The following is a 21,776-nucleotide window of genomic DNA, read 5'->3' on the forward strand; positions in this document are numbered from 1 at the left end:
GTGAGTGAGTGAGTGTGTGTGTGTGTGTGTGTGTGCATGAAGAACAACAGCTAATACTGACTTTAACACACAAATTAATGAATAACTTAATTGTGTGAATGACGTGATAGAGGCTTGTTTATGAATCCCACACGGGTCAGTATGTTCAGATCTGGTTCCTCCTAGAGTCTGATGTTTTGGCAGGTCACCAACAACTGCCTATTAATGCCTCAGAAAAAGCAGTTCTTCAGTCATGAAGATAAATTCTTGGACTACGTTTAATTACAACAAAGTATTTCAACAGTAAATACATTTATAAAATACAGTCAGCGACTGGCTGACAGAGCCACATTGACTCCTGTTTAAGAACAAGATTGTTAATACAAACCAAATGGAAGACAAGAGATGAGTGCTGAATTTGTCATATGCATTTTCATTTATATGATAGTTTATGATGTATTTGATGAAATAAAGAATAACAATTATATGGATTACAAAAAGGGGGGAAAAGTGCACTTTCTTGCACATGGCAGGACATTTTTGACAGAATTTGCACATGAGCTTGTAGCTGTGTTTGAGTTCTTAAACTGTATAAGAACACTGCAAAACAAACACAAATAAATATGCAGTCTGCTGCAACAATGGAAAATGAGCTGATTTCACATCATCTGTGTTTCTGCCGTGCAAACGCTGTAGAACAGCATATTATTCAGAGCCTGGAGCGGTTCTGTTTTCGACTCGGTTCGCTGTAGTAAAGTCAATAGTGCAGTGTAAAATCACTTTACACTCTGATTACAAGGCTTTTCCCGCACGAGGAGAGCGTCTTCATGTTGATGGACTGAGGTCCTGCTTTCTCCACCTTCACTTTCTTCATTTTATTCCTGTTGTGAAAAAACAACAACAGAATCAATGTTAGCTCTCAAAGACAAACAACCAAAGCATGCTATTCTGACTATAACGCGGTCTATTCGTTTTGAAATGGACATTCATGCACATTTCCATGTTCTCTCAGTGCTTTTCAAGCCTCTGCTGTGCCAAAACATTTTTCCCCTCAGACTCACTGGCTCTACTTGACAAAAGGATTTCTTTCTTGGCCGGCGCCCCCCTCCTCCTCTCGTTTCCCCTGGCCTCTGTAACAGCTGCTCCGTAAGAGAATGATGAGCGCTGCGTTTTCATTTCAAAGTGTTTTTTTGGAACAGATGGCCAAGGGAGCGCTGGGGAATGTGCCAGTTCCTGCAGGAGTGCGTTCTCTGGGCTCGGCTCGCGTGCCTTCCCCCTGCCCTCTGCCCTGAGTGGCGCCAGCAGGACTTCCCAAGCAGCGCTGCGAACATCTGGTGTCTGGCTCTGACGGGACGGGACGGGGGGAGCGCATGAGCTCACATGCCTGCTGGCTTCTCATGTGTGCAGCTCTGTCACAGCTGCTCCGTTGCTGCTAATAATCTCATTACAAACCTTCTGAACTCTCCTATCAGAAGAAAACGCACTACGTGAGAGTCATGAGCGACATGGCGCTGCAGGACTACATAGATGACCGTGTCATAAAACTCCCCCAAAACACATCAATCACTCCATTTATTCGGAGGAGGAAAGAGCTGGCGGAACAGCCAGGCAGTCCTGCCTCTGACAAACGCTGATGATCATTTCATTTAACGGGATGTTATTAGGCGAGGGGAAATTCCCTCTAATTGGTACATATACGCACCAATGCCTTGGTTACTGTTATCGCTTGCAGAAAATATAACTAGAGGATGGCAGAATTATGTCTAAGAATGCAGGTTTAATTTACACTGATCGTTCAGGATTTCTATCAACCGTCAGTAACTCTGCAACTAATAGTCTGTCTGCTTAATATCTGCTCACACTTTATTTTGATGGACACTCTATTGACTGCCAGTTCATCAGATTCTACTTCTCTTCAGATATTCAGTTCAGATATACTTAGAGTATATTTTATATAATTGTAATTAGTACTAAATAGAGTATATTACATATTTTTAAAATGCTTGTAATCAGATTACAGTTACTTTTTATGGATTACATGATTACATGTTATTCACACAACGGCAGTAAATTATTCATATATTTTATTGATTCTGGAAGTCTGGACAAAAATATTTGAAACCTGGAAGACTTTGGGTGTGTCGTCGTTGTTTTCATGTTTATTACTGTGAGTTTAATGCAGGGACATCCAAACATTTTTGTCACCCCTTAAAATAAAATACTTGTTGAAATATCGCAGAGGAAGTTAATATTTCAATAATTTAACAACGCATTCGCTTGTTTACGGTTCTGATGTCAGTTAATGGTCACACTAACAGGTAAATACATTTATATTTTTAGTGTTCAAGTCTTTAAATTGATTTTATTTGACATTTTAATGATTTAATAAATTTTTAGGTTTTTATGAACTCACTATTCACCATTCACTCTCTATTCACTCTCAACTTATGATGTTGACATCAAAACATGGAATATATTTTCTTTCTCTGTGCTTTTTTATATCACTATGGTAGGTTTAACACAAGTTTGATAAAAAGTCATCTAAAAGTAATCTACAAAAAGTAGTCAGATTACATTACCTAAAATTAGTAAATGAGTAATTACCTACAATTTGTAAGTAATCTACCCAGCTCTGACTACAAGTCACTTTGCAAGTAACAATGTCAACTTATTCTACAAAACCTAACAGTTTACTAATACTCTAAATAGAGTTAGCTGACGTGTAGTTGCACATTTATAGTCAGCTGAATGTCTGTTGGGGAGCATCAAAATAAAGTGTTAACAGATCTTAAACTACTAATTCTAATTCCAACTCTAGTGTCTGCTAGATGACATGTAGTCACAAAGTTACTTACAGTAAACAGAAATCTAAAGTGGACTGTCAAAATGAAGTGTAACTGAATGCAGCTGAGTCTCAAGCTTCTATAATTATTCACAGTTTGTGGGTCAGTGCTGTGGTTCACATGAGAGCAGCTTGTATTTCTAGAGGCACCGGTTGAAATGCACACATTGTTTTCTTTACGTTTAGACTGGTTACCTTCCTCTTCTTGGAGCGTCCCTCGGCCTGCAGCGTCCGGGTGCACTGCTCCACACACTCCCTGAAGCTCAGCTTGCTCTGGTCCGGAGAGTAGTCCAGATCTGCCAGCTGAGCCAGAGACAGTATGTAGTTGCAAGCGACTCTTAATATAGCCAGCTTGGAGAGCTTCTGGCCGTACGAGTAGCAGGGCACCTGTGAAAGCAGACGAGGGTCAGCGTGCGAGGAAGTGTAAAAATCAGCGTGATGATTATGAGGTGTAGAGAAACAAACAATGAAAATGTATTAATGATTCCTCAGAAGTCTTCCTCACAGGCAGGTTAGTCTGTTAAAGGGTTAGTTCACCCAAAAATGAAAATTGCCCCATGTTTTACTCACCCTCAATGCATCCTAGGTGTATATGACTTTCTTCTTTCAGACGAATCTAATATTGTTATTTTTCAATATTCCAAAAGAAGTCCAATAAAGAGCATCCATCCATAATAAAAAGTGCCTCACATGGCTCTGGGGGGAGAATAAAGGCTTCCTGTAGCAAATCGATGCGTTTTTGTAAGAAAAATATCCATATTTAAAACCTTAGAAACAGTTTTCTCTAGCTTCTGCTAACGGCTTTCTATTGTGAACCTTCATACGACAGTTAGTGGAAGTTAAAGAAAACTGTTTCTAAGGTTTTAAATATGGATATTTTTCTTACAAAAACGCATCGATTTGCTACAGGAGGCCTTTATTCTCCCCCCAGAGCCATGTGAGGCACTTTTTATTATGGATGGATGCTCTTTATTGGACTTCTTTTGGAATATTGAAAAATAACAATATTAGATTCGTCTGAAAGAAGAAAGTCATATACACCTAGGATGCATCCCAGTGGAAAACCCCCCAAAAGTGAACCGTACCGAACCGTACCGTGCCGTACCATGCAGTGGAAAAGCGCCATAAGTAACGCTGCACCTACATGACAACTAACACTCATTAGAATATTAGTAGACTGTCTGATTGATATTTGCTAACTCTTTATTGTGATTAACAGAGTAACAAAGTAACAATATATCAGGATCAGAGGGATGAGGGCAAGCCATGTAACACCAGAGCAAAGTAATGCCACGTACACAACAGTGTTCAGATCTTCTTTTCTCCTCACAATATCAGTGTACCAGCAATATTTCCATCCGCTGAATGTAAGCTTTTCTATATTCCGAGCTCGCCTGCTGCTCTGGAGACTTCATGTGTCTGTGCAAGTTATGAAAATTATGAAACTAAATCTAGGAATTACTGGACTGTTGGATTTTAAATCAGTAGGGGTTGAGGCATCAAAAGCAACTAGCTGTTTTATGGATGGTAACTGTAATATTATTACTGAAATCTTATTAGTAATCAGTTACACTACTAGTTACTGCACAAAGTAGCCTAAGATTATTACTGTAACTAGATTATAGGGTAACACTTTATTTTTAGTCGTCCTTGTTATATGTACTTACTATTATAATAACAATAAATTATGCATAATTACATGCAAGTAATCCTAACCCTAACCATATAAGTACATGTAGTTAATTAATATTACTCCGTACTTAAATGTATAATTACACTCTAAGGACACCTTAATAAAGTGTAACCACTGCCCGCCCAACACTGAACAGAGTAACAAAGTCACAATGTCAATGTACTCTAACCCTAACCCCACCAGTCTACTAATACTCTACTAATACTATACTAATACACTACTAATACTATACTAATACACTACTAATACTCTACCAATACACTACTAATACTCTACCAATACACTACCAATACACTACTAATACACTACTAATACTCTACCAATACACTACTAATACTCTACCAATACACTACTAATACTCTACTAATACACTACTAATACACTACTAATACACTACTAATACTCTACCAATACACTACTAATACTCTACCAATACACTACTAATACTCTACTAATACACTACTAATACACTACTAATACTCTACCAATACACTACTAATACTCTACCAATACACTACCAATACACTACTAACACTACTAATTACCAATACACTACTAATACTCTACTAATACACTACTAATACACTACTAATACTCTACTAATACACTACTAATACACTACTAATACATTAATAATACTCTACTAATACTCTACTAATACTCTAATGAGAGTCAGTAGACATGTAGGTGCAGCGTTACTCATAGACTAGTCAGAATGTGTTCAAGCGACCGTCAAAATAAAGTGAATCGGACAACAGTCAAAAAAGTTTCTTTGCAGCTTACAGTCATTCCTTACTGTACTCTAGCGTTGATCGCAGTGGATGTGAGAGCGCGCTGTGGCGCATGCGCAGACTACCTGTTTCCGCAGCGCCTCGAAGGCTGCGCTGATGGTGTGCACGCGCGTCCTCTCGCGCGCGTTCGCGAGCAGTCTGCGCGTCTGCTGGATGGCGCGTTCCCGAGGCCATTCCTGAGGCAACGCTCGCTCCTGCGCCGCGACGCTTCTGCCGCTGACAGGCTGCTCTCCGAGTCTGGGGTCAGGCGCGGCGTTGATCCTCATGTCCAGCGCGGCACTGAACGCGCCGTCGTCCCTCGACGCGAGGGTCCGCGAGCCGCGCGTCTCTGTCTCTGTCTCCGCCGCGAGGTGCGCGTTGGGCAGGCGCTCGTGGCTGCCGCGCTTCACTGGCTCCCTCGCTTTGCGCTTGGGTCTCTTGTCTCCTGACGGCAGGATCTCGTTCAGATGAGGGTTCTTCATCGCTTCATCGGGTCTGTTATGAGGAGCATGTCTTCTTCTGCTGCTCAGAGCTCATGTCAGCGTGTGTCTGCGAGGGACGCGCTGCTCTGCGGTGTCCAGACTCTTGTGCAGACATTGCCAGGACATTTTTGTGAATGTGCTCGACAGTTCATCTGTGTTTATTTAGCCTCGGTTAACACAGAAGCCCCTGTTGCTGAGAGAGAGAGAGAGAGAGAGAGAGAGACCGCCCAGAATAAACCCTTCAGGAGGATCCACACGTCTCCAGCCAACGCTTCATAAACGACGCTGTTGTCGCCTCATATAACGAGCCTCTGTCAGAAAGTAGGTCGCATTAATGGAGAGGTTTGAGGGCAGTAGTTAATAACCAGAGGAGACACGGTTGCACCAATCCTTCTAATAAACTGTAAATATTACAGAGTTTTATAACATTCGGGAGCTGGATGTCAAAGTCTTCATATCAGGAGCTACACGTCTTTACATCTACTGTTTGCAATACTGTATTATCCCTTACCAAAAAGTAGTATACTTCAAGTTTATTTTATTAAGTATACTTAAGTAAAGTTCAAGATCTGTCTCAAAATAATAAAAAGAGAGTCTATGTTTTATATAGCCTAGTTATTAGTTTATTGTTCACTACAAACCGCAAAGTTGTTATTACTAAAACAATCAAGTGGTCACATTTAAGCGTTACATGAAATGTCATGAAATCAAACACCGTTAAACTTCTTTAGTTTCTTTACCCATAAATTCAAGATTGTAAGTTCGCACACCGTTCTAAATCATCTGTGTTTAGATATTTATTTTTAGTTTAAGCTGCTGTTTGTTTTTCTTAAATGTATTCATTGAAAGTTATTCAAACGTGTTGGGATATTGTCTGGTGCACTAGTGTAGATGTAGCACACTCACACAATAATGTGTTCAGTAAACTTGAGCTCAGCAGAGGCTTCCACACAGCGACTCAGCAGCACAACAACAAGATTTAACCAACACAATTCAACTTTACACTGATGTCTGTTTTCTACATAGTACACGTAGTGTTTCTACACCCCACTTACTGTTACAACAAACATATATAGCAGGACAAGAGTATTTTTCATAAAGCTACATAAGATATTAATATATTTCCCAGAAATTTCGAGCCTCGTTTCTCCCGAGGGTTTCTCTCTCTCTCCATCTCTGTCTCCTGGTGGAGTTTTGTTTTTTTGTCATGCTCAGTGGGGCTTAATGATTAATACTGAGTAAAATGAACTGATTTATTTGTACAGGAAACTACTGAATAATTGAATTGAATAATGCTTCTGCAGGACCATTTATAGCTGAAACCAGGGTGTCCGCGGGTCCTTAAAAAGTCTTAAATAACGTTTTCCTAATATAAGGCCTTAAAAAGTCTTAAAATGTCTTAAAATGTCTCATTACCGCTAAAATATCTTCAGTCTGACGGACCTAATGACTTTACAATCATTGGACAGACCGAAGATTTTTTCTTCCCCGCGGTAACCTCCTGCGTTTCTCACTGAGAGCGGTCAGATCTCGGCATGATCAGTGTGTATCTCAGCTCACTGAAGTCACTTCCACATCATGCTATAACCATAATTAGGTGCTGATCATAATTAACAACATTCTTTGAGCAGTAGAAACAGTCCTTCTATCCAGAAGCTCTTTGAAGACCAGATTACTTCAGCGTGGGTGAATTTGGCCAAACAAGACATGTGAGATATCCACATACTAAATGGCACTAGTTCTAGATGTAATCTGTAAATGTACCAATTTGATGGCACTGACACTATCAGATGAGAACAAAACTGAAGTTGAAAAATAACACTATTGTCTTTTGCTAAATGTGGCATTGAGTTGCATCAACATTGAATGGAGTCGAACTGAATAATGACACTACTGTCTTCAGTAGAGCTGCTTATGACTGAATTGAACTTCATAATAGATGAACTTTATACAGTTGTTGATCTGACTGGAGCTGAATAATAACTCTATTGTGTTAGAGCTGCTTTACAGCAGAATTAGGATTTGTCATTTATTTGATGACGTTTGCTTCTGTTACTTATCTGTTTATCACTGAGAAGCTGCTTTGAAACAATCGTTGGTGTATGACATGCCATAAAAATAAAGGTGACTATAGACTAGAGAGTCCGTATCTGAACTGTGATAGACACAAGCAAACTTTAGTCCATTGATACACTAGCTTGTCTGTTTTTGTGTCGAATGGAGATACAGATGAGATGGATTTATTAGAATGCATTAGTCAAGTTGTCAGTTTATTTGTATAACACTTTTCACAATACTTATTGCTTCAAAGCAGCTTAACAGAAATCCATGACGATAGTGTTTATGATACACTAAAGCCTAATAATCCACATTGAACCATTTACATGAGACGATTATAAACAATCAGACAGCTGAGATCTGCTATACTATAGTATACAATATATTGTGTGATTATGGCAGAGTACTGTGTGTATAAAGCTGGATATATTTAATACTAGTTGCAAGATGGAGTTAACTCATAATGCAGTCATGTGGAAATCTGTAAGTTTGAAAGTATTAAAGTTTGGTGGTGTGTGTCACTGCCACAGGTAATTGATGTTTAAGATTGTGCTTATATCATCCACTTGTAAGCAGTTTACCTGAAAGGTTCATGGAAAGCCATGCGATGACGCTTATAATACACAGTGAATGGTGTCTCTGGTCCTCTAGTGCGAAAGCCAAAGCAACTGTGACAAGAAAAGAAAACTTAATTTGCTGTTGGATAGTGAAGAAAACGAGAGAAACCTTCTGAAAAACCAGGCAACAGCAGGCCAGTGTACAGTCCAAATATAATGCCAGTAATTAAATTGTGTGATTATGGCAGAGTACTGTGTGTATAAAGCTGGATATATTTAATACTAGTTGCAAGATGGAGTTAACTCATAATGCAGTCATGTGGAAATCTGTAAGTTTGAAAGTATTAAAGTTTGGTGGTGTGTGTCACTGCCACAGGTAATTGATGTTTAAGATTGTGCTTATATCATCCACTTGTAAGCAGTTTACCTGAAAGGTTCATGGAAAGCCATGCGATGACGCTTATAATACACAGTGAATGGTGTCTCTGGTCCTCTAGTGCGAAAGCCAAAGCAACTGTGACAAGAAAAGAAAACTTAATTTGCTGTTGGATAGTGAAGAAAACGAGAGAAACCTTCTGAAAAACCAGGCAACAGCAGGCCAGTGTACAGTCCAAATATAATGCCAGTAATTAAGATGATACAGTGCATCCGGAAAGTGTTCACAGCGCTTCACTTTTTCCACATTCTGTTATGTTACAGCCTTATTACAAGATGGATTCAATTAATAAAATCACACGTGCATAAGTATTCACAACCTTTGCTCAATACTTTGTTGAAGCACCTTTGGCACCAATTACAGCCTCAAATCTGTTTGGGTTTGATGCGACAAGCTTTGCTCATTAGCATTTGGCAATTATCTGCCATTCTTCCCCTCATCTCTTCACCTCTGAAGCTCTGTCAGGTTGGATGAGGGCAGACGCACATTTTCAGGTTTCTCCAGAAATATTTGATTGGGTTCAAGCTCAGGCTGTGTCTGGGTCACTCAAGGACATTCTCAGAGTCGTCTATAAGCCACTCTTGCTGCGTGTTTAGGGTCACTGTCCTGTTGGAAGCTGAACCTTCTGCCCAGTCTGAGGTTCTGAATGCTCTGGACTGGGTTTTCATTAAGGCTATCTCTATATTTTGGTGCACTGAGCGTTTCTTCTACTCTGACGAGTCCCACAGCATTGCGGCTGCTACCAGCACACTTTACTGTTGGGATGGTACTCTGCAGGTGATGAGCAGAGGTTCATCAGCAATGTTGCCAACTTCTTTCAATGGAAAGTAGCTAAAGCCAGCTTGAAAAGTCGCCAAATGACGTCATGCGCTAATTAGCATAATCATGACGTTATTGCGTCTTATTTCCTTTTACATTTGTTTGCCTCTCTGTGCTCATACTGCATTTTAATGCAGCCAAATTCTAAAAAAAACTGTTTTCATTTATATATTTTACTGTTTTTCTTTAAGACTACCCAGCTCTCCCTTTCAAGATATTAATCCGCACAAAAATCCTGATTTATAATTGAGTCATCGTCTGATAAAATCAAATACACATAAGATAAGACATGAAAAAAGCAATACCTCCCACATGAAAAAATACTATAGTAATTTATAGTAAAATACTATAGTGTTTTTGAACCATACTATAGTAAAGTGTATTATACTGTATATATTATAGTATTTACACCACTTTAATGAATGCTACAGCATACTGTAGTATTAACTATAGAGGACTGATAAACTGTAATAAATACTGTAGTATACTTTAGTTTTTACTACAGTAAACTGTAGTGTATTGTAGTATAATATACCCTATAGTTGTATCGCCAAAAGTCTCCAATAACACAAGAAAAAGCCGCTAGACTAGTCGCTATTTTGAAAATGTGTCGTTAGAAGGGTCTGAAAACTCGCTAAAAATAGCGACAAAATCGCTAAGTTGGCAACACTGAGAAACAAGATTCTCTGGTCTGATGAACAGAGTCCTTTAGCTGCTTTTTTGCAAATACCAAGTGTGTTTTCATGTGTCTTTGACATTATTAACTGTCTTGATATTTACTTTGAAACATGAAGCTTGAGTTTATGGTAAGGGGCGTTACATTTCCGACACGTGCTTGCAGTGTTCGGCCAATCACAATGCACTGGGTCAGCTGGCCAATCAGAGCAGACTGCGCTTGTCGGAAGGAGGGACTTTGTAGAAAACGAAGCGTTTGAGAGAGGCGGGGCATAGAGGACCTACAATAATGTACAGTATTTGAAAAATAATGTGTTTTTTTAACATTAAAGCATGTCAACATATTCTGTTACACCAAATACACAAAATAATGATCTTTAAAATAGCACCATTTTGGAATAAGGCTGTAACATAACAAAATGTGGCAAAAGTGAGGCACTGTGAATACTTTCCTGATGCACTGTATATTACTACAGAACTGTAAGATCAGGTTATGGGAATCTTTGAGGTCCATCCAGTGTTGAAAAGTAAAATTACTGGTAGATGAAGTGATGTCTTGGACTTTCTACAAGGTAATGCTTTCAAACTCATTAGGAGGTGCTTCTAACATGTGTTCAGTGTCAAACAGTATTTGAAAAATAATGTTTTATTAACATTAAAGCATGTCAACATATTCTGTTACACCAAATACACCAAATAATGATCTTTAAAATAGCACCATTTTGGAATAAGGCTGTAACATAACAAAATGTGGCAAAAGTGAAGCACTGTGAATACTTTCCTGATGCACTGTATATTACTACAGAACTGTAAGATCAGGTTATGGGAATCTTTGAGGTCCATCCAGTGTTGAAAAGTAAAATTACTGGTAGATGAAGTGATGTCTTGGACTTTCTACAAGGTAATGCTTTCAAACTCATTAGGAGGTGCTTCTAACATGTGTTCAGTGTCAAACAGGAGTTTTCTATCAAGGGAACTCATGCTGTCAAAACTGTGGGAATGCCTCTGTGTGATTGCATCTTGAAGCACGTGTGAAATCAGTCTAATGCAATGGCCGGAACATCATGGACGGTGACATGGTGACGTGGTGACCAGGAAGCTTCAAAGTGCATCCGGAACAAACTGCGGTAGTTTCTGTGTCTTCTGCTAGTCCTCTGTGTGGACTCATTCAACACCGGCAAAGGATAAGTATCGCTTTTTATTTCTCCTCTTTCCTACTACTTGTTTCACTTCTGTTTCAGTTTTTATAACCATTTCTTACTATGTGTAAGTTGTTGTGAGTCTACATTTCAATTTGCACATAATTATTTTAGCATGTGTGTTTGGCTCAGTCTTATATATATATATATATATTTTAGGATTACTGATACATTAATGTAGTTTGATTTGTATTAGTTATCTATTTTAGTTTTAGTTACAGTTGTAGTAATGTTGTCATTTTATTAGTTTTTTATTATGTCTATATAGGCTTTTTATGAAGTTTTATTTAATTTGAGTTATTTCAGTACTTCAACATACATTCAATATATATATATTATTTCATTTCCATTTTGTATTTATATATATGTATATGTGTGTGGCTGTACATAGACATGTAAGTTAGTTGTTTTTTGGTGTTTGGCTTAGTGTTATGTTAGAATCATTATTATACTCATACCGTTTGTTCTTTAATATTTTGAATTGTTTTTAGCTTTATTTTTTTGTTTTCATTTAAATGTTTAGTTTTGAAATGTTGTTGTATGCATTTGTCATTTTCATTTAATTTATTTTATTTTCTTAAAAGCTTTTAGCTTTTCGTTTTAATTACTTTTTCTTATTTGTAAGTCGCTTTGGATAAAAGCGTCTGCTAAATGACTAAAAGTAAAAGGGTGAAAGCTTTTCTGCACCTGAGGCCGGGTTATATTCGGAAGTTGCCCACTAATGTGCCACCGCCCATAGTGCTGCAGGCCTGCTGTTCTCCTCTGTTCAGGACTCCAGACCAGGAGAGGCTTAAATTGGTGTGTCCAGTGAGAGCACTGGATGCTTATGTCCACAGAGCTGTGCTGTGGAGGAAAACTGATCAGTTTGTCTGCTTTGGTCCGCTTAAAACATTGGTCTCAAACTCAATTCCTGGAGGGCCACAGCTCTGCACAGTTCAGCTCCAACCCTAATCAAACACTCCTAATCAAGGTCTTCTGGATCACTAGAAACTTCCAAGCAGGCGTGATTTGGGGCTGGTTGGAGCTAAACTCCGCAGAGCTGAGGCCCTTCAGGAATTGAGTTTGAGACCACTGGCTTAAAGAGAACATGACACACACAGTTTATTCCAATCTCGTGTTAATCTTGTGTACCTATAGAGTAGTATTGCATCCTTCATATCTCCGAAGAGTCTTTAGTTTTATCAGATTTATAAAAGAGAGATATAGCTGTACCGCTTCTCTCCGAAAACAGTCGAGCTCCTGGAGGTGTGCCGTGGTTATGAGCATGCGCAGCTTTTGGGTAGTGATGGTCTGCAAGCGGTGACATCGACATAAATAAAACAGGAACAAAAACTTTATTGACTTAAATTTTATTAACATTTATCACTGAAGTGCCTGGAACAAACAAACACACTTGCACAACTCCATTGCTGCCTCGGAGAAACAAACTGCATCCACTGTTCCCTTAACGCTAGACAAGGTTATCTTTCCCTCACAACCAAAAACACACTTCTTTGGTAACATTGTTGATTTTGTGGTCTAAAAACAAAATGATAAACTTCGAGCAATCCTGTTCAGCGCTGCCGACGGCGCTGATGTGCTGCTCTTGCTCTGGTTGATGTGTATTTAGCATGAGCATCCAACTCTTTAACAGTGTAAATAAGTCAGAATGTATGAAATAGCATTAGACCTCGCCTATAAGAAAGGACTTCCAGCAACCAAGCACATGTTAAGCAGGTTAATAGTCAAGTCCTCTGACCTTCCTTCTCCTTTGGGGGTCAAAGCTCACTCAACCAGAAGTATGGCGGCTTCTAAAGCCTTTCTCTCAGGGGTTTCCCTGCAAGATGCTTGTGATGTAGCAGGCTGGTCCTCTCTGCTCACATTTGTTAGGTCCTACAATTTAGACTTGGGGCCTCATTTATAAAATGTTGCGCAGAAACCATCCTAAATTTGATCTTACGATCATCTCTTAAATATGCGTACGTGTGATTCATAAAATGAACGTACGTACAGAAAATGCACGTACACGTCTCTTTCAGATGTGAAACCTATGAATCGCAAATGATCTTGAACTTGCACACAAATGAATGGTTTCAGCTTGTAATGTTCGGCCTTATTGGAAGATGTTACGTTTGTTAAAAAAGGGGTCAGATTATACGGTATGAGAGCTTTGAGTGTTTAAAAGATGAGACAGACAACAATGTTAAAAGTGAAAATCAAATATGTATTTACAATATTCACAAGAGACTTAAAACAACACAATACAACTAGAATAATTTAGGCTGTTAAAAGCACAGTCTTTCAGTTCCATACCATTAAAACAGTCCTTAAGAAATCCAGTGTTGCTAGTCCCAAACTGAATGTCCCAAAAGTGTCCACCGGTGTATATACAAAAGTCCACTGTAGTGTTAATCCAAAGTGCTGGAAAGGTAAGTCCACAAAGGTAACTCCACTATTACAGTTTGCAGGTGATCACCACTTGGTCGTAATGAGAGCAACGGCCATGCTTGTTTGACATGCTGCCTCCTTTATGCTGTCCATTTCCTATTTCCTGTCATGTGATCAGTCACATGACAGGCAGACCCAGACTCATTTAAAGACATACACACATTAAAATGGTTAAGAGGAATAAAATGGCTAAGACAACATGAAAATCTATTAAAACTCAAATATACATAAAATCATTCAAATATACTGAGCAGGTTAAAACATGTGTCCTGTGTGACAGTGTCACAAGCTCTCTGCCTTGTAAACGACTCCTAATTAATGTCATTAACATGCAAAAGATCACCAGGCATGACACACAGTTTATTCCAATCACATACAATTCCAAATTCTTGAATTTAGAACAGCGAGCTGCAAGAACAGCTTACATTTTCAAAAACCTGCAGTACTCCGACAAGAAAAAGTGCGTACGTCTGCTCAGACCCTGACGTGATGCTAAGCACTTTTCCACGTCAAAGACAGTTTTTACTAATATGAGGGTTGGCGTGGATTTAAGTGTACGCACACTCTAAGATCAAATCTGTGCGTACGCATGCTTTATAAATGAGGCCCCTGGGTTCTACTCCTCTCTCAAGTTCTACTGGCATTTGTTAGCATTGCAAAGTGGGTGTTGTCATTCCCAGTGTTTTGACGCAGCGCGAGTTCCCTTGATAGGGAATGTCTCCAGTTACAACTGTAACCATGATTCCCTGAGAGGGAATGAGAACCTAACCCTGCATCCCAATGTGCATACTATCCATCCTAAATTCTATGTGATATTAGTAATTTTCAATACTATTTAGGGCAGATAGGGTGGATAGTATGCACATTGGGACCCAGGGTAAGTATCAGAAAACCAGTCCACTTGATTGAAAATGTGAGCGAACCAGTTCTTTAGCTTAAGGACAGATGCTACTACAGGCACAAACACTGCTTTTCATGCATCAGTCAATTTGGAGATTTTGGGCTATTTGGTTTTTCATGAAGTTTTGTTTCAAACTACTGAACAGAGAACATCCAAAATAAATATTTAAGTGTTTATTTTATCACAAGTTTTCTATTTGTGTCTGTAGGTTTCAATTCCAATCCATGTCTTTAAAGAGTATTTTCTCTTACATACACCAAACTTTACAGATTTATTCCTCTCTATATTCTGAAGGTTTTTACTAAGGGGTTTGTTCATATATACTGCATCATTCACACTGTTTTATATACTACATTTGATTTTGTCTGTTGATAATGTTTTCTGATTTATGGAGTGAGAAATCCAAAATCCCCTCTGGAAAAACCTTTAATGCTAAAATGTCAACAAAATCAAACAAGAATTTTGAACCTGGCTTCATCCAATGTTCAGATTAATGTGCTGTAAATGAATGCAAATTAGTGCATATTTAATTAGATACTGCCTCATTTGCATACTATAATATAATATAATATATATGAACGTGTCATCGCTATAATAATAATGATTGATGATGATAAAGAAAGTCCAGTGTTTTCCTTTATAAACACACACACACACACTCTCACAGACACACACATAAATGCGGTTCTTCTGAACTTTCTGTTCATCAAAGAAACCTGGAAAATACTACTCAGCTGTGTTCAACATTGATAATAATCAGAAATGTTTCTTGAGCAGCAAATCAGCACACAATATTACTGCTTTTGCTGTATTTTGAATCAAACAAATACAGGCTTGGTGCGCAGAAGAGACTTCTTTAAAAAACATTAAAAATCATTAAACATTGAAAATCTTACTGTTCAAAAACTTTTGACTTGGACTAAAAAAAAAGTTTTATTCTAGTGTCATGTATTCTTTTCATCTGGATGGGATTCAGATCGATGATCAAAACATAGATGGAGTAGATCACTTCTATCAACACCTCCAAAACTTGCATTTCATTCTACATTACATTCGGTAACATTAAGTGGTTTTGATTTATACGCTGTTTAATGTTTGAAGCATTCAGCCCTGGACAATTCCAGCCCATCCGGCCCATGAGTTCCCATGGGAATGTTTGCTGGGGTTAGGCTCCTAAAAAGGAATGCGTTCATTAACAAGTAAAATAAGAAAATACAAAAAATAATGGAAATTACTGAATATACTTCGAACTGCTGATTTTGAGCAAGAAAAGTACAATTACTGCTGAAGGCAGAATTCACACACACACACACACACACTCACACTCTCTCTCTCTCTCTCGCTCTCTCTCACACACACACACACACAAAAAAAATATTCTGTCATGTTATTCCAAACTAATCACTTTCTTGCGTCTGCAGGAAAAAAAAAAATTTTGTAAATTTTTTTATTATTATTTACAAATGTGTTGTTTTATTATAACCCAGTAATAACTGTACCTGTGACCTCGCGTTTCTGCATAACCTGGGAATTTCCCATATGCAAATTTCACACATTATTATGACCACGATAATAAAACCTACGGAAAACATGGATAAATTCTGGAAAAGAAAATCTACTGACCCTGAACTGATACTTGGACCCTCTAGCAGTGGAGACATAAGAAAGAAAGCAAAAACGGTGAGCTCGAGACAATACAGCGACAGTTATCTGTCGTATGGATTCACTTTCTGTGGAGAAAAACTCTCTAACCATGCAATGATTCCTAGCAAGCTTAAACGCCATCTACAAACAAAACAGCCATCCAAAAGACAAACTATTTGTAAACTCTCGAAGCTAGCTACCTGGTTGCTGATTTAGAGAACGGTCTGTGATGGGGGCTATGTGGATGTGAAAGAAAGCATTTTTCAGATTCACTGTTAGAAACCAGTTCTCGGGGCAAATCTGCGCAAGGATCTGTTTCAAAGTTAGCATCTGAACGGCCATCTCATAAGTGAGCGATTCGGATGTCTGAGATCTAGAATAAAGCAAAAACGGTGAGCTCGAGACAATACAGCGACAGTTATCTGTCGTATGGATTCACTTTCTGTGGAGAAAAACTCTCTAACCATGCAATGATTCCTAGCAAGCTTAAACGCCATCTACAAACAAAACAGCCATCCAAAAGACAAACTATTTTGTGCGCTTGAGAGATCAAACGAAGAACAGGCTTCTTTGATGAGAAAGAGCACCAGTGTCCGAAAAAGCTCTCGAAGCTAGCTACCTGGTTGCTGATTTAGAGAACGGTCTGTGATGGGGGCTATGTGGATGTGAAAGAAAGCATTTTTCAGATTCACTGTTAGAAACCAGTTCTCGGGGCAAATCTGCGCAAGGATCTGTTTCAAAGTTAGCATCTGAACGGCCATCTCATAAGTGAGCGATTCGGATGTCTGAGATCTAGAATAGATCTGAGCCCACCATCTTTATTTGGAACGGGGAAGTAGTGGCTGAAAAAGCCTGACTCAGGTGTTGAACGGAGGGATGGAGAGCGAGCACAAGCTTACTTTGAGGGAGTTCCGTCCTCAGCGACAAGTGATCCCTTGCTTTTCCTCTCAAACATGCTTTGTTAGACTAAATGCTTTGACAGCGTTCTACTCCGTGCCACGAGTGAAGCACGCGGGACTCTGTGCTGGCATAAAATCACTCAAGCCTGATCGCTCATCCCGCGAGTTCATTGTTTCTTCCTCCGAGGTAACTGGGAGGTGAGGAACGTGAGAGCGGGAGAAGAAAGGGATCTGTGAGCAAAGCAGGGACAGTCTCGTGCTTTTCGAAGCAGTCTGTCTCAGTGAGCGCAGCCTCCGTTACACACACACAAATGCGAAGAATCATTGGTGACAGCATTCTACTCCAATCCGCCTAGAGGGATTGAGCCGCTCGATGTAACGAGGGGTGCTGATCCTCACATGTAAAACACACCGGCGGATCAAAGTGCTGTGGGGAGAGCAAGCATGCAGGCTCTGAGATGGCATGGGATCACTCAAACCTGGATGCTCAGCCCCGAGACTCCACTCTTTCTATCTCCAAGCTCGCTGGGAGAGGAGACACGGGAGAGCGGGGCTGCCTTCATTGAAGGTGGTGATAAGCGAGCGGAGAAGTGTGAGACTCATGCTCTGATTGAGTGCACGGCTTCTCGCTTCTTCCTCTGCCGGGGCTCTTCTACGGCGCGAGCTGCAGGCTGAGCTTCTTCCTTCTTCAGCTTCTTGATTGCAGAGTTAGTGAAGAGATGATCCTCGTCGCTTAAGGAGAATGGTCTGATAAATGGTGGCCTTTCTGGTGGGCTAAAGCTCCATTGGTTTGTGCAGCTACACAAACAAATCAGGCTTCAGTACAGAGTAATACAGGAGTTTTCCCCATATGCGTTTCCACGCAACAGGAGAGACCCCCGAAACTCCACTCTTTCTATCTCCAAGCTCGCTGGGAGAGGAGACACGGGAGAGCGGGGCTGCCTTCATTGAAGGTGGTGATAAGCGAGCGGAGAAGTGTGAGACTCATGCTCTGATTGAGCGCATGGCTTCTCGCTTCTTCCTCTGCCGGGGCTCTTCTACGGCGCGAGCTGCAGGCTGAGCTTCTTCCTTCTTCAGCTTCTTGATTGCAGAGTTAGTGAAGAGATGATCCTCGTCGCTTAAGGAGAATGGTCTGATAAATGGTGGCCTTTCTGGTGGGCTAAAGCTCCATTGGTTTGTGCAGCTACACAAACAAATCAGGCTTCAGTACAGAGTAATACAGTAGTTTTCCCCATATGCGTTTCCACGCAACAGGAGAGACCGTTCGAAAGGGAACTGAAACTTTCAGGTGACACAGCTCATTTCTCCGTCACTGTAAGTTACCTAAACCACAAATTAAAACACGCAGCACACATTAGATGCACGCTTGTGCAGCAGAGCAGCTCTCTCTTGTGAATGTGACAGACAACTAGTTGTCCAGTCCTGTTCCTGTTGTGTCCAGTAGATGGCGTTGTAGGTTGTACAGATGTTGCGCCTAAAAAGAACGAGGAATAGAGTGAGTTGTGATGAGAAATCTGATTGTGTCCGTGTGATTCCTTCTAAAACAAAAGGGATATTACATATTGGCGACCACGATGGCAACTGTTCCTGCCCCAGCACCATTCTTACAAAATGTTGGCGAGCCGCCAATTCCTTTTGATGCGTGGCAAAAGATTTTCTCAAACTACTTGATAGTAGTAAATGCTTCGGGGAGCTCGTGGTCGGATGCAAGGCGACGTGCAACTTTACTACACTGCCTGGAAACCATAGGGCAAAGACTTTTCTACACATTACCAGACACAGGTAAAACGTTTGATGATGCAATGGCAGCACTTGCGAAACATTTCGTTCCCAAATTCAACGTAGTTGCTTGCCGACATAAGTTTTGCCAAAGATCACAAACAAATGACGAGACTGTGCCACAGTACATTTCCACACTACGAGAGTTGGCAGCGCAGTGTCAATACGGTGCCAAGGAGAAAGAAATGCTGCATGATCAGCTGGTGGAACAAGCCTAGCTGCCGGCGGTGCGAGACAGGTTATTGCTGGAAGATCAGCTCACTCTGGAGAAAGCGGTGAATTTGGCGTGTCAAGTTGAGTCTGCTGTGCGTAATGCTTCACTTTTCTCTGGTAAGGACGCAAGCGGAAGTCAATCTCAAAGTGCTGTGCAAGCTGTTTCGGGCAAATAAAGGTTGGTGGAAACGTCACAAACCACGCACCGAACAATTCAAAAGACGCAAAGATTCCAAAGCACTAAAACCAAATCAACATTGCTACCGCTGTGGATCACGTAATCACTTAGCTAATGATAGAAACCGTCCTGCTACATCTGCAATTTGTAATAAATGCAAAAAACGTGGGCACTTTGCAAAAGTATGTCAATCGAAAATGAAAACCATGCAAGAAATTTCTGTGCCAGAAATGATAGTGCTTAATTTGAATGCTTCAGTGGATGATAAGATTTACTGTGAAGTTGGCATATCACAAGGTTGTTCCCACAATGTGAAACTGTTGGTGGACACGGGTTCAAGTGTGTCAGTTCTTCCACAGTCATAGCCTATAGATGCGAGCCCCTGGGTTTCACCATTAGTGGTTACAAAAAAGAAACAAGGAGGAATCTGTATGTGCGTGGACTTACGTGAGCCAAATAAAAGCATTATTGTGGATTCACACCCACTGCCGCATATGAAAGAACTGTTCGCAGAGTTGAAAGGCGCTACAGTATATTCACAGATTGACTTACAAAGTGCTTATCATCAGTTGCCCCTAGCTGTAGAAAGCAGAAACCTGACTGCGTTCCTTTCTCATGAAGGACTGTACCGCTTTACGTGGGTTCCTCCTCATTCCTCCTCACCCGCTGCATTCCAAAAAATAATGCACTCTCTTAGGAGATCTGCCAGGTTGTCAATGCTACTTGGATGATATAATTGGTTACGGTGCAACTAAAGAGGAACATGATAGACGTCTGAAGGTTGTCTTAAAGCGCCTTGAGGATGCAAACCTGAAACTGAACATGAACGGGATTCTATTCCTAAATTACAATGATTCGTCTGTTTCATTCCTCAACCTTTGACGTGTGCGATCAATGTTGTGATCACTTGGTTCGTCCGTGCTGCGTATGATCACACCAGTGTGATTTGAACATTTAAATTTGCGTTCGCGCTGCCGCTGACCTAAAGAGAGCAGCTGTCTGTCATGAATGAAACAGCTTCACAGTCTTTTCAGCCACACAGTCTCATTATTTCTGTGTTACAAACACTCAAATCACAGAAGCACTGGGATAAAAGTTTATAGTTCAGATATAAACTCTGTGTACAGTAGCGATTAAAATAGAGTAAATCACCTTTTGAAAGTAATTTGACACTTCAAATGAAGATTTATCGATTACATTGTTACGCCAGTAGGTGGCGAAAAGGGGCTGTTAAAATGTATTTGTCTTTGAATCATACAAGAGATTCGTTCAAGAACGCTGATTCATCCAGTAATGAAACAAGTACATCTTGAGTGAGTCATTAAATCATTCATTCATAAATTACATGTGATTTTGTTTAGTTGTCTAATGTTTTTTTTCTTCAGAATCATGAGAGAACCACAACTTCCATTGGGGGGGAAAAAAACAACAACTCAATTTATCCAGAATCATGCAGCTCTATTTTGCACACAAACAGCTCTTAAAGAGTCCAGTTTTTATGTAGCCTGTTGATTTTTGTTCATGGTATTCAGCTCCAATAAATGGTTTGCAAAAAAGAGACACAGGATAAATGTTTGATATCATTATTTAATCACATTGGAATCGAAACTGGGAATAGAAAAGAATAGGAATCGATAAAATTCAAACGATACCCAACCCTAATTACATTACGTGTGTACTCAGTAATGCAAACACCCTATTTGGGGTAAAAATAGAAAAGATAATACTTTTCTCTAAAGAAACAGGATTATTTTTTTTGTCATGGATGCATATAATCCCCTGAATTATTGTCATTGATATCGTTATCGCAATAAATACCAGAAATTATCGTTATATATTTTTAAGCCCATATCGCCCATCCCTATTACACATGGTTAAAATATGTTTACTATAGTGTTGTCAAAAGTACCGACCGCGATACCATTCGGTACTGAAATTTAAAAAACGTCCATTTTCCGCTAAGATTTGAGCGCTGTTGAGCAGATTCTTAAACAGTGCGTGTTGAGCGCATGAACACAATGACCAATCTGCACTGTTTAAGAAGCTGCTCAACAGCGCTACAAGCTTAGTGGGAAATGGACGTTTTTTAAATTTCAGTACTGAATGGTATCGCGGTCAGTACTTTTGCCAACACTAGTTTACCGTAGTGTAAATCTACAAATACTATAGTTGAACTGAAACAAAATCACTGGTAAATAAAACACACCTTAGTATCGATATTTTTA

At 39.8% G+C, this 21,776-nt stretch overlaps 1 protein-coding gene across 1 annotated transcript; it reads right to left on the minus strand.

The window, feature by feature from the left end:
- Positions 1-253: 253 nt before the first annotated feature.
- On the minus strand, positions 254-6,239 carry LOC107753212 (protein atonal homolog 8-like). Its single transcript, XM_016569339.1, has 3 exons — positions 5,371-6,239; positions 3,017-3,208; positions 254-860 (listed from the first exon to the last, which is right to left on the minus strand). Exons 1-3 carry the CDS (start codon positions 5,764-5,766, stop codon positions 855-857), a joined length of 594 nt encoding a protein of 197 aa, XP_016424825.1. The 5' UTR covers positions 5,767-6,239; the 3' UTR covers positions 254-854.
- Positions 6,240-21,776: the final 15,537 nt, after the last annotated feature.

This window comes from Sinocyclocheilus rhinocerous, unplaced genomic scaffold, assembly GCF_001515625.1.
Source record: "Sinocyclocheilus rhinocerous isolate Xijiao unplaced genomic scaffold, SAMN03320098_v1.1 scaffold1402, whole genome shotgun sequence".
NCBI classification, from domain to species: Eukaryota; Metazoa; Chordata; class Actinopteri; order Cypriniformes; family Cyprinidae; genus Sinocyclocheilus; species Sinocyclocheilus rhinocerous.

Coding starts and splice junctions, on each gene's coding strand:
- LOC107753212 (XM_016569339.1), bottom strand. CDS start 5,766: ATGAAGAACCCTCATCTGAACGAGATCCTGCCGTCAGGAGACAAGAGA. Junction 3,209..5,370: donor TCGAGGCGCTGCGGAAACAG/GTAGTCTGCGCA, acceptor CTGCTTTCACAG/GTGCCCTGCTACTCGTACGG.